The sequence below is a fragment of the Stenella coeruleoalba genome (genome assembly GCF_951394435.1).
Source record: "Stenella coeruleoalba genome assembly, chromosome: 6".
Taxonomy (NCBI): domain Eukaryota; kingdom Metazoa; phylum Chordata; class Mammalia; order Artiodactyla; family Delphinidae; genus Stenella; species Stenella coeruleoalba.
In genome coordinates, this window is record NC_137151.1 from 98,044,763 (window position 1) to 98,057,750 (window position 12,988).

Here is a 12,988-nt window from a genome sequence, read left to right on the forward strand (position 1 = left end):
TTACAGTAGCAGTTAGCCTCCTAGAAGCATTTGAATTTGCCACACCCTGACCTAAAGGCACAGCCCCAAATTATTTCCACTGAATGGAGTCTGAGTCACTTTGAGCCCATATTCTTTTCCATCCGGTTTTGGGCAAACGCGAACAACGATGTCTGGGGTCGCACCTCCCAGGCTGTCTGGCTTGGCCATGACTTCAGCCGTTGTGCTTCTGGTTATCTTGTAATAGGTGGGCCCCCAGGTCGGGTTAGCTTTGGTTCCGTCTGACTTAGAGAAGGCAAAGAGAAGGCCCGTGCCACGCGCAAACAGGGCCCGTTCCACACACAAACAGGGCTGAGCCCGAGACGCGACAGCAGTCACCCAAGGGGCTGTGCTCAGACAGGTGTTTTCCACAGGACGGAAGCTCACTGCATTAACCCCGATTGTTTTCAGACCATTTTTGATGGGTGTCCTTCATTGCTTATGTGTGTGTGTCACCCACATCTGTGTCTGAAACAGAACACCCAGAGCACGTTGAGCCCTGCCTGTGGTCAGTGTCGCCCACATTCATTACTGTCTGGTGCGCATGGCCTTTTGAGCCGGCCTCAGGGCCTCTGCTGTGGAGTAGAGTGTGGGTTTGTGTTCTTGCCTCCATTACGGCTATTTCTACAGCTTGGGACCGTTCTCCTTAACACAGGCCATGGTCCTGACGTCATCACAGCACACAGAAGTGACGTCATGGGTGTGTGTGTGTCCATCTTGGATTTCCTTTTTTCTTTCTTCTTGAAAGGCCCACCCTTGGAGAGGAGACTTAGTATTTGGCATCCTCCTGCTGGGTTTTGACACAGGCTGCTGCATGTGGTCTTCACTCCCCTTCCTTTGCCTTTCTGCAGACTCAAAGCCAACGGTTGAGACACTGGGACCCACCGTGAAGGGTGAAGAGACCACCACCCCGTACCCCATTGACGAGGAGGCCACGGAGTGCGGGGAGAACTGCAGCTTTGAGGATGGTGAGGATGGGGCCAGAGCCGTATTTCATCCAGGATGGTATGGGTGCCGACCAGTCGCAGTGGAGGCTGGCCCATGGCTGGGTCCGGGACCTGGGGGTCCCCTAGGTCAGAGGTCAGGGAAGTGTGGTACTTAGGGGCTTGGGGCAGTGGCTATTTCCAACCAATCTAGAAGCATTCAGATATTGGCACAACCAGTACAGCCCTACATCAGCTGAGGTAAGGGGCCATCCAAAGAGGATGGCTCCCTTGAGTAGTCTCCTTTCCTAGCCCTCACTTCGTATCTTTAGAATGCACAACTGTGATCGCCCCTCCTGCTAAGCTTGTCTCCGGGGCACAGTCAAGGGAAGATCCGGCCGTCATCTGGGTGACTTGGTCAGTGGAGCGCGATAGGTTAACTCAGCAGTTAACCATGATTTAATTGCGTTGCCCTGTGTCTTTTACCACCACCGGTTGAGAAAGCCTGACAATTAGGATTATAAAATAGGGCACCGCCTCCTCCACGAGGCGAGCGCAGGTCAGTGACAAAGACAGAAGTATGAAAAGGCACCTCACCCCTTCCTCAAAACTCAGGGCCACCTATTTGCGATTAGTCTCTTCACATGGGAAATCGACTGCGTTTTCATTTTATCTTCTAAGCATATCCAAGTTAGAGAAAAATAATAATTGGAAGAGCCCAAAAGGACATCACATTTTCAATCTTCCTGCTAAGGTCACAGCATATGAGGACATTCCTTAACAAACTACAAAGTTTGGAACACCTGGCATTTGGGGCTAGAATTTAATGCTTGACAGCCTCAATTTACAGTAAATTACCGATCGTTATTAAACGTTCATTAAACCAAATGAGGGAAGATTGGTGAAGAGGCTTGGGAAGTGATGGAGACATAAAGACGTAGCGCCGAGTCGGTAGGTAGATGGTGAAATCTGTGGGTCCGCACCCTTAGCCACTTGACAGTATGAGAAACTGCAAGGATGCAGTGGACGTCTCCCCAACATGGCTACAAAGAAGAATGGGAGGGGAGCCAAAAGTACATGCTGAAGTTGTGTGACTGCAAAATGGTAATTTAATGCATATGCTCTCAGGAATGTGCTCTTGTACATTGCGTGGGCCGGGGGACACTCTTGGTCAGGGATAGTTGAATACAGAATTCTGACATTTTAATGAACTTGTTTTTGTTTTATGAAGAGGAGAAAGAGACTTGGAGAATCTTCCAAGACATGTTGGAAAGAGTTGGAGAGCCAAAAGTGGGGCGCTCTCATTTACTGTGTGCTGTTGGATCAGCAGGGTTTGCTCGGTGCAGGGCAAAAGGAGGGGGTTTTGTCTAAATGGCAATCCAAAGGAAAATGTAAGGACTTTCAGAAGTTTAATATAATTTTCCCTTCTATAGTGGTTTGTTTCATTTGGGGTTTCTTTGGTGGTTCCTCCCCTCCCGCTTTTTTTTTTTTTTTTTTTTTTTGCCAAAGATCTCTTTGTGGAATTGGGTTCCTGAGATACAGTATGCGTATAAACATTAGAGAGGAATTATGGTATATTGAATTACTCCATATTTTTGAACGGAAAAATAGAAACTTAGAAGTTGTCGGGAAAAGGGGATGGGGAGGGCTAAGGGCTGACTTTTCCAAGCCACAGGTTGATGCTTCTGTAATAGATTCCATGTGTTTCTTCTCAGCTCAAGCTGACTTTGGCCAAGGGTGGGCAAGTATTAAATATTCTTTCTTGGGAAGGGGAGACACGAGCAGGACCCGGTGGCAACCTGCTGCCAAGGCCAGCAGTGCCCTTCCCCTCAGAGGTGATCCGTCCTCACCCCCCGGGGCGGGAGCAATGTGTTTCCACCAGTCGACTGTTCCCTTTAGACTTCCTAACCTGCCTTCCCCACGGAAATTCCTCTCTGGGAACCCTGAGAAGGGAAGTGAAAAGGCCAAAGACCCCACTTCCTCCCTCCTACCAGCGTTGGCCAACACTTTTCCGCTGTCTCCGCAGCTACTGAGGACAAGAGTCCAAATCTGGGTTCCCGTTTCCTCTCTTTCCCCACCTCCACCCCACCCCCGACTTAATCACGTGTTCGGCACCAGCTCAGACTGGATTTGTAGAGCTGAGTGGAACCTCCAAAGAAACACTTTGGGTTCGGTCTGTTCGCTTAGAGGTGAACAGCCGGGCAGACGGGGGCGAGCCATTGTGTGGTCTCTTAGATTTCCATTCTCTGCCGTCCCTGGAATCCTGGCGTTCAGGCACTCGGAGCCATGTAAAATTATTTTTCCTCCTGGTCAGCGCTGAGCTGGGCGGCAGGCTGGTCTGGTGCCCTCAATTTGCCCTAACATGCCAAATCGCCCGCCTGGCAGTGCCTCCCCCGGCGATGCTGAACTGACCCGGTCTTCTGAAACAAGAGGCCTGGCACAGGGAGGTGAAGGGCAAACAAGCCTCCCTTGTTTCCAAGATCACTTTCTCCTCCCTGGCCAGCACCTCCCGCATGTTGAATTTCAGCCTCTCCGGATGCCAACGGGCTGTCCCTCACTGCTGACAGCCAGGTTGGCAGGATCCTGCCTTCCACTGAGGCAATGGGGAGACATTCTTCTCTGGCATTTTAGGGAACAGCAGTTTCCACATTTGTCTGCTCTCCAGAGTGGACAGAAGAGGCCGATTAGAGCCTGAAGCCGTTTGGTGGCCTCATTTATAATCGCTTACTATGGGAACCGCTGGCAGCCTTGGCTTTCATGCCTGGGAAGGATGAGACCAAAGGCTGACCCTAAAGCCAGCCATCGCCAAGATGAGTTAAATGAATAAGCAAAGGGAGCCTCTTCTTTCTCTGCCCTCCCCTTAGGCCCTGCCAGCCGTTTAAATAGCACCACGGTGGCTGTTCTCCGAACCCATTTCATTTGCCTTGTTTCGGGGGTTTTGTTTTCCCTTTTAGACAAAGATTTGCAGCTCCCTTCAGGATTCAACTGCAACTTTGATTTCCCCGAGGAGCCCTGTGGTTGGATGTACGACCGTGCCAAGTGGCTCCAAAGCACCTGGACCGGCAGCTCCGGCCCCAGCGACCGGACGTTTCCAGGTAAGCCAGCCTCGAGTTAAGCGATGAGAGAGTTAAGGCCAGCCTGCGCCATGTTTTTCAGCTCCACATTCCCTGACAGGCTTCATAACTTCACAGAACAATCCTCTGCTCTTTGCCTGCAAACCACCGGCCTTTACTGACAGTGTCACCCGACAGAATAGCTGGCTGGCGGTTCCTGGCCCTCTCTTGTGATCACAGAGCAGCCTGGAAGCTGGGAGGGAGCGAGAGAGGCCAAGATCAAAGAAGAGGAAAGAAAGAGCAATTAGGAGGTCCTAGGAGAGGGGATGAGTCAATGTCCCTTTGTTGCCGTAGCCAGCTCTCGATGCCACCATCACAGAGCCCCTTGTGACTCCAAGCCGGACACTGTTCCTAAAATGGCTCATTGGGAAACTCCTGGCCCCAAGTCCGACTGATACTTTCTGGAGGGTATCATCACTTCTGTTGAAAACCAAGTCGAGGGCCTGAAATGCTGCCACACCCATGGGGTCTAGCAGAGCTGCCTGGCACTTGGCCTCCTGAAGAGTGTTGCTGCCAGTCGTTGGAATATTGTGAAGCCGCCCTCTTGGTGTCAGAGAGCCCGATTTCAGAGGCTCTCCTGGCACTGTTGGTAGAGAGGGGCTGCCTTTAGCCCTTCTAAGCAGGAGTTGTCCACTCTTTCCATTGTGGCATGCTTTTACAGTGATGTTCTGGTAAATGTTTCACGACCGGCTCTCCAGGTTTAAAAAAAAAAATCTGCTTTGTAATTAATGTTCGCCACTGTCCGTGGTGTAAATCCTCCCACTGTGGTTGAATGCAAGCTACCAACATGACATCATCGGAGGTGGAGTTGAGAAGTACAGCAGCACAGCCTTAGATAGTTTTTTTCCCTCACACAGATAACAGAGATATAAATAACTTCTGAATCATGCATACCAGTAAAATGTATTAAAATAATTAGGAAGTATTGCATTTTGAGAATTTATTTCCTTTCTTTTTTAATATACTTTATTTCATTGCAACTTTATAGAATTCAATTGTTAACAATGCTTGAATTTCACAGTAGGCTTGCAAACTTCCAGAAAACTCCACAATCGGCTCTCACAAGCCAGTACGTAGCATACGTTGCTCTAGCATGTCACGTGTTAGCTTTCAGTGTTCCTGGATCTTGGGCCCCCTGTAAGCGTTTGAGAGGGAAGGGCTTAATTCTGGAAATTAGTAGATCATATGTTGCCTGCCTAGAGAATGAAAGGGGGGAGGGACCTCCCCTTCTTCAGAGTCCCCCAGAGCCGCTCTGCTGCCCCTCACCCCAAGGACTGGCCGTGTCCCCTGTCTCCAGGGACGGCAGTGGGATGGACGCTCTCCGCGGGCTGCCTCCTGCGCTTGCTTTCCCGGAGGGTCACAGCATCTGCTCCGGAGAAAAACATTTTCATATTTCAAGTGTTTATCTCTTCAGGATTTGAGTGCTCAGAGAGATTAATATCTGAAGATCACCACGGCCTCAGGCAACAGGAGAGAACACTTACCCTCATCCCAGCGTTAATCACCCTCCCCCCCTCGCTCACTGCAATAATGTTTAATTAATATAATGAGCCTCCTGCACGTTGGAAAAAAAATACTTATTTTTATAACCCAGCCTGGATTTTTCATTTCATTTCCTCTCCTTTGAGACTTGGCCCAATTAATTGGTTGTTTTCCCAACCTCCAATTTTTATCCAAACGTAAAGAAAATTTGCCGTGGGGGTGGGGTGGTGTACGTGTGATGTTTATGCGTGTGCATTTGTGCGCTGTGTGTGTACGTGTGATGTTTATGTGTGTGCATGTGTGATGTTTATGTGTGTGCATTTATGCACTGTGTGTACATGTGATGTTTATACGTGTGCATTTGTGCGCTGTGTGTATATGTGTGATGTTTATACGTGTGCATTTGTGCGCTGTATGTATGTCTTTCTTTCTCAAGGTATTTGTGGGTTTTGTGTGTACGTGCATATGTTGTTTTTATGTGTAGATCTTGTGTGTTTGTAAATATGTATATGCATGCGTTTAGTTTGTGTGCATGTATGAATCTGTGTGTGTGTCTGTATGTTTATGTTTGAGTGTGTCTGTGGTTTATATGCACGTGTATGTGTGTGTCTGTACATTTATGTTTGAGTGTGTCTGTGGTTTATATGCGTGTGTGAGTGTGTGAGGTGTTTGTATAAGGGGGCAGCTTGGCAAAGGCACGTTGAATAAAGGGATGCAGGTGATACAGCAAGGGGAGATTTACTGGCTCTTATTCAGCATCCATCCTCAGGTTCTTTCTAATTATTCCACTTCCTCCCTTGCACTCTTCTGAGCAGATTTTCTCTAAGAATGCCTGAGGTCAGCCCTGTCCAGACTCCAAGGCCACCAGTTAGCAAGTGACACTTCGGGGAGAGCTTAAGCTACTCTCCGTTTGACGCGGTTCCCCTCTGCCCCCTCTTCGCCCAGCCCTCACCCTCACCTGATGCCCCGTGGGTTGACCCCGGCTACTGGCTGGGAATCCTCGTCCTGCCCGCGTTCCACTTGATTCATTACACCCTGCGGTTTGGGAAGGCTCTTCAGAGCAATCTTGTAGAGCGGGCAGAAGTCCAACCTTTAGCTGGCTGGCTGGGGACAGAAAGAAAATTAGGGCCATAAGGAACTGCTAGATCTAATGTTGTTTCTCCCTTAAGAAATCGAAAAAGAAAATAATTACTTTCCTGTTCCAAAGGAATCCCTGAAGTTAGGAAAAGTGGCCCTTGGATGTTGCCTCCAGAAAACAGAATCATAATGTTGTCTTCAGAGTCCTTCTGTCCATCCTCTGATGATTTAAAAATCATTTGCTGTATTTCCCATTGTCCTTCCCCTTACAAAACATGATACTGGACTCTAAGCAGGAGAAGATAGAGAGCCCTTGCTGTTCAGGGTGGTCCTTTCTTCTTCAAAAAAAAATTGGAGCCCCGAGGAGAGCAGTTGGGAGAAAGGAAACAGCTGTGCTTGGTTAGGGGCAGGGCAAATGCTAACGGGTTCAGAGTCCCGGGACCTTCCAAGTCAAGCCTGAAAGTGCTGTGTCACCCGCACTTCGCCCCTCCACAAAGAGGAAACCACTCCACTCTTTAAGAAAAGTGTGCCATGTGTTTTATCTCCTTGTTAGATAGGTAAACAAAAGTAATTACATAAGAAAGGAGGTGTCCTCACCCAGTGCAGAGGGAGAAGGGAGGAAAACAGGCAACAGCCATGTTGAAATATCATACACAGACTACTTGATTAGAAGTGTCTGTGGAAACTACTTACATTCCTTAGATGTTTTCTGATTTAGTTCTTTTCTCATGTTTTGTTTTGTTTTGTTTCTTTTCCTTTTAAGTAAGCAATTAGTTCTGTTCTTTTGGCTAGTGGTAATAGTTGCTTAAGGCTGACAAGACACCCACTGGTTTTATTCCACTGTTTTTGTTTTTCAAGATAGTCTTTCAAGACATTCAGAATTTCTTTTTTTAGCTCTTTGCTTGTGGCTTAGAAGCCTGGAGTGTGTTCATACCAGCCCCTGGGGACCCTGTTCCGAATTCAGTGACCCCTGGTGGTTGCAGAGGAGCTAGTACCTTGTTCTCTGAGAAAGCACTTTGCCTTTGCACTGTAACTACAATGACACAGAAACTGTCTCCCCTAGTGGAAGCAGCTGTATCTCCCACAGATATTCGTAAGTGCATTGATCAGAAACAGAATTTTGAGGAAGATCAGATTCAGCTCTTTAAGGAACAAGGCAAAAATGCCTTGAGATGCTATGGTGAGCCCGTGTGTCTAGACCTGCCCTGTGTAATACGGTAGCTGCTAGCCACACGTGACTACTTTAATTTTAATTAAAATTAAATACAGATAAAACTTCAGTTCCTCCATCACATCAGCCACATTTCGAGAGCTCAGTACCCACTCTGTGTGGGACGGTGCAGATAGAGAACACGTCCATCATCACAGGATGATGTCTTGGTCAGCACAGCTGGAGCACCTTTTGGCGTGAAGAATAACTTCCAGGGTGCTTGCTGACTCTGTTGCTCCTTGGTTTGGTGTAAACCAAGAGAAAATAATTAGGGAGATGTGCCTTCTCCATGATCCCTTGGTGGGAGTGTTCAGTGCCTGGCATTTTTTGTCACTGTCATTGTACGTCAGTGAGTAACATCATAAAGTAACATCCTATTAGACAGTATAGGAACTATTTCATTCAATCAAAAAGAGTAAATACGGGGCTTCCCTGGTGGCGCAGTGGTTGAGAGTCCACCTGCCGATGCAGGGGGCATGGGTTCGTGCCCCGGTCCGGGAAGATCCCACATGCCGCGGAGCGGCTGGGCCTGTGAGCCATGGCCGCTGAGCCTGCGCGTCCAGAGCCTGTGCTCCGCAACGGGAGAGGCCACAGCAGTGAGAGGCCTGTATACCTCAAAAAAAAAAAAAAAGAGTAAATACTAAGTAATAGCAATAATAGTAATAATTGTTTTATTTTTATTGTTGTTCTTTTTGTTGTTCTTGTTGTTGTTGTTATCTTCAGGAAAGAGACAAGACTAGGGATAAAGGGTACTGTTCCAGGTCAGCTTCAGAATCCTCAAGTGTGTGGTCACCCTAAATGTGCGTTCTTTTATATATTTGTTGACCTAACGAAGTATGACTACAATATTACTTCATTTCAGTAACTTCAAATCATGGAAGTGACATAAAGAAAACAGGCAAAGGCTATTTGGAATAGTATGCCTTTATAAAAGGACAGAGCTTTGGCTACCTAGCATTTATATGCTTATTGGATTGAGAGACCAGAACCTTTACTCTGGGTTCAAAAACAAGTGAGAGTAAGTCAAGAATACAAGGTTCTGGAATATTCAAATTTTACAAATGGCGGCTCTTCCATCAGATGTAAGTGGTAGTCCTGTTGACTTTTCATAGGGCTGTTTTGATGGAGATTGGGCCACTGAATAAACCCCATGAGAGTGGAGGGCCAGAACTGTGGTTCACTATGGGACATACACACAAAAGGATTAAGTGTGAGTGGGTATGGTCAGTAGACAGTGACAAAGAAATCAGTCAAAGTGACTCATGAGTCAACTTGCTTACAGTGGGCTTGATTTTGGGCGGTGAGTTAGCAGGGACTCTGTGAATTAAAAAGCAACTCTCTTAACTCAAAAGACCTTCCTCATAGGTGGGACCGATGGCAGCAAACAATCCAGACACGGGATTGGCATCAGCTTGAACTGCCTTCAGAAAGAGGGTGCTGTGGCGTGTCTGGGGCACAGCCACTACAGATAGGGAGACGGGAACTTCTGGGGCTTAGAGCAGGCTAGATAATTAAAGACCAGGAACAGCTGGGCTAAAAGAAAGCCATATTTAAGGAATAACTTCAACTGGAAAAGGAAAGCATAGAGGCCCTTCTTTAAGGAGCATAGGAAGGAAGACATCTCTGACTTTGTAGAAAAGACAGCAGTAGAGAGGAGAAGCTCTTCCTTTTATTCTGAAAGTCATGATTGGTTGAGTGTGTAAGATTGATAATGAAGGGGCAGAGTGATAAGAAGACTGAGTTGATTGCAAACCTTCATGAAAGCCGACATACCAAAAAAGCAGCTCAAGATAGACTCCTGCACAGCCCAGGCCTGAAACCTCAAATGTCCACAAGATGGTCAGTCGCAAACCTTGAGCACATCCTGCCGAGTTCATCCAAAGCCAGTGTTTCCCTTAGCCGGTTGTTAATTTGAGGACCTTAGCAGAGATGGTCTGACCTTGGGAGGCCAGCTGAGGGGCTGACTCATGTCTTAAGCATGACCTATACAAAGAGACCCCATCTCCTGCAGCACTAAATATTCTTTCAGATGGTTGTTCTAGTAGGAGGGCAAGATGCTAGCCAGGAGATGCGTGTGTTGGACAGATGGTGTGTTTGGCTTTGCGATAGCCTGGAGGATCAGACTGGTGATTTATCTCAGGCTTTGGTAAGGTGTCGGCACCACTGATTCCATGGCTGTGGGGCCAGAAGTGGTCACGTGATCCGCTGAAGCCAGATGTGGTCATAAATCGCCAGGTGAAATGTCAGGAGACCCTTTCTAGAGACAGCAGCAGGTTAAGACGCTGAATGACCTTGTCCTCTGCACTTCCTCTCTGCCCTTTTGAACTGTTGTTCATTCCCATGTGATTGTTTTCCCTGCGTCATGGGCAACAACAGATGTTTTGAGTCAAGAACCTAGCAAAACGCCTCCCAAACATGTCAGGTCTGGGGGGGAGACGGATTGTATCTCTGGAACATTTTTTCTTCATTCTCTTTCTGCTGCTAAATGTATCTCCTCTGCATTGTTTCCTGTTGGAAGCTATCCATTGCCGACATCACTGCCATCAGCTACAGAAACAAGAAGACAGCCTCCGGCAGGGAGAGCTGACTCTTAGCTGGCCATGTTTGGGGACCTCTTAACAATCCAAAGGGCTTTTCCCCTAAAGTCTAAGTAAATCAATAAAGTAGCCCACCCATGCCAGGCCAACCCTTTGCTCTATCAAGTCACCAACAGCCACTGTCTGTTAAAACTTCCTCTGTGTTTGGCAGTGGTAAGCCATACGTTAGAATGTTCTAGAAGAACAAACTCCACTGATAGCACACGTGCTTCGCTCACAGCACATATATGGGTGCCATAACTTCAAAGAACTGAAGCACTTAGCTTGGCGAAGGGTCAACGTGGAGACCTGCCACAACCAAAGCCCTGGATAGCGGCCATTTAAAGAGGCAAGGGTTGTGTTTCCTGAGGAAGTGAAGACCAGGGTCTTAATTCTTCGCGAGTGAAAATGTTTCTAAGTCAGAGGACAGAAATTGGCTGCACTCCGTCGGGAATAGAAGGAGGACATGTGTCTAAATGACAGTAGGAAAACTTAAAAATGAAGTTAAGAAGTTTCTGACAGTTAGGGCTGTGACCCAGAAGACACATTGCCAGCATGGCCTATTGAAACTCCTCCTCTGGAGAATTTAAAGCGAAGGGTGGACAGCTGTTCTGTGGATGTTTTCAGCATGGTTCCTCTGGGCAGCAGGACTGGCCCCATCTAAATGGTCTTTTGAGGTCCCACTCTCATTCCAGAATCATGTATTATTTTATTTCATCTACTGTAGATTGACCCAAAAGCATGTGGTAAACAGTGTCTGATGTACAACTTGAGGCTGGCTGGTTTCTGGAGTTAGGATGGATCTGGGAACCATCTTATTCCAGAGAATATCTTTACTGTCCTTGAGCCAAATCTTACTTCCTTTGAGTCTTGGATATCGGTCTTCCCAGGTTATGGGTGCTCTTTGGACCCTTTTTCTTTCTAAAAGAAACAAAAAGGCCAGCACAGGAGGCAGTGGGTTTAGTGATGGCAGTGGAAGTGAAGAACAGAGCATTTATGGAACGTTGTTCGTGTGCAAAGCACCTTACAAGGCTCTTTCCATTTCCTCCTCCTCACGACCCTATGCAGTATTGCTGTTCTTATACCCATTTCACAGATGGGAAGACTGAGGCTTTAAAAGACTAGCGAACATTAGGATTCCAGCCCAGATGAGAGGCGAGTTTCTGGCGATTTTTCTCAGTCCAGTCAGGGCTCAGATCTTACTTCCATCACTCTCTAGCAGTGGTCTGGGACACATGACTTCAATTCTCTGAGCCTCTGTTTCCTTGTTGGTAAAAATGGAGAACGTAATACTTAATTCACAGGGAAGATTACGGAAGGCAACAAAGCCACCCGTGTGATATCTGGCACACAGAGGTGCTCAGGTCACAACAATTCTCTTGCCCCTACTCTTCCTCTCCCCGTCTCTGGGCTTTTCCTGGCCGAAGCCATTCCTTCATGATGTCCTGCTTCTAATCAGTCCCCTGTCAGTGACAGACAGGGACGTTTTGCAGCTCAGCGTCCCTCTGACTGATGTCTGCTGCTAATTCCTTAAATTTACATATCATCTTTCTTCCCTCGAGCTCATAGCACTTAACAGACAAGTGGGGAACAAATGATTTCACTAAGTGAAATTCAGAGGCCTGCTTGTCTTGAGATTCTGCAAACTAGTGGATTAGCTCAGATGTCAGCACTGAATTATGATCCTTCAGCTGCTCGTGCTTAGCATGCCACCAGCATTAACTCCCTGGTCTTCCAGTGGTCCTTTAAATCATGCACAGTGATTATCATCTTATTGTGAGAGAGAGAGAGAAGAGAGGAGAGGAAAGGGAGGGAGAGAGGAGGGGGCCAGCTCAGGTCCCCGGGAGAGGCAGTCTGTGAAACCTTTGGCCTCATCGTGCCTGAAGTTTTAGCAACAGGATGGGTAAATAAAACAGACCGGATAAAACCCAGCCAGCCCAGCTCTTTACACCTCCACACACATTTTACTTACTAAATTCTAACCATTATGCTATGATTCCCCTGCTGCTTAGGAATGTAAATTCACACAAGTGACAGTATTTCTGCCAAAGCAATTTTCAGGCAGCCAGTGGGTCTTATTTGTGAAACTGTGAAGGAAGAAGGCTGAATGATAAGTCTCTGAAATCTGGTTTCCTTTATATACGAGTGGAAACAGTAAAGGCTTGGAAATGACTGGAGCGTTCGCGCTGGTAGCTCAGTGGACTGGATGCTTCCACAGGTCACCCTGTTTTGGGATCTACCTATTGACTGTAGGTATATTCACTTTGCAAAAGCTATTGTACCTTTTTCTTTATACATACTCATACTGCAGTATAAATGTTCCGTAATAAGAAGCAGAGCATCTCAAAAAAACATCCCCTCACCTTTGAAAAAGGCTGTTGGCTCAGTAGAGTGGGAGGGAACTGTGAGAGAAGATTATATGAACCTGAGGGCTTACCGGAGGCCAGGTGGTTCCCCCTCTGTTCTTGTTTCCAATGGGCAGCCTCACTGCATTCTTAATCCATGTGTTTGTCATTCATTCATTCATGGGAACAAAATTTTCCTGAGTGGTGGCACATATTTGTCACTGTCTAGGGGCAGGAAGAAGAA

At 47.2% G+C, this 12,988-nt stretch overlaps 1 protein-coding gene across 3 annotated transcripts in view; it reads left to right on the forward strand.

Moving 5' to 3' along the window:
- The window catches only part of NRP2 (neuropilin 2), a 115,451-nt gene that overhangs the window by 66,533 nt on the left and 35,930 nt on the right, over positions 1 to 12,988 (forward strand). For all 3 annotated transcript variants that reach the window (XM_079924499.1, XM_079924500.1, XM_079924501.1), the window contains exons 11-12: positions 870 to 986; positions 3,896 to 4,036. In XM_079924499.1, the coding sequence (XP_079780625.1) occupies positions 870 to 986; positions 3,896 to 4,036 (258 nt within the window). The remainder of the gene's footprint in view (positions 1 to 869; positions 987 to 3,895; positions 4,037 to 12,988) is intronic.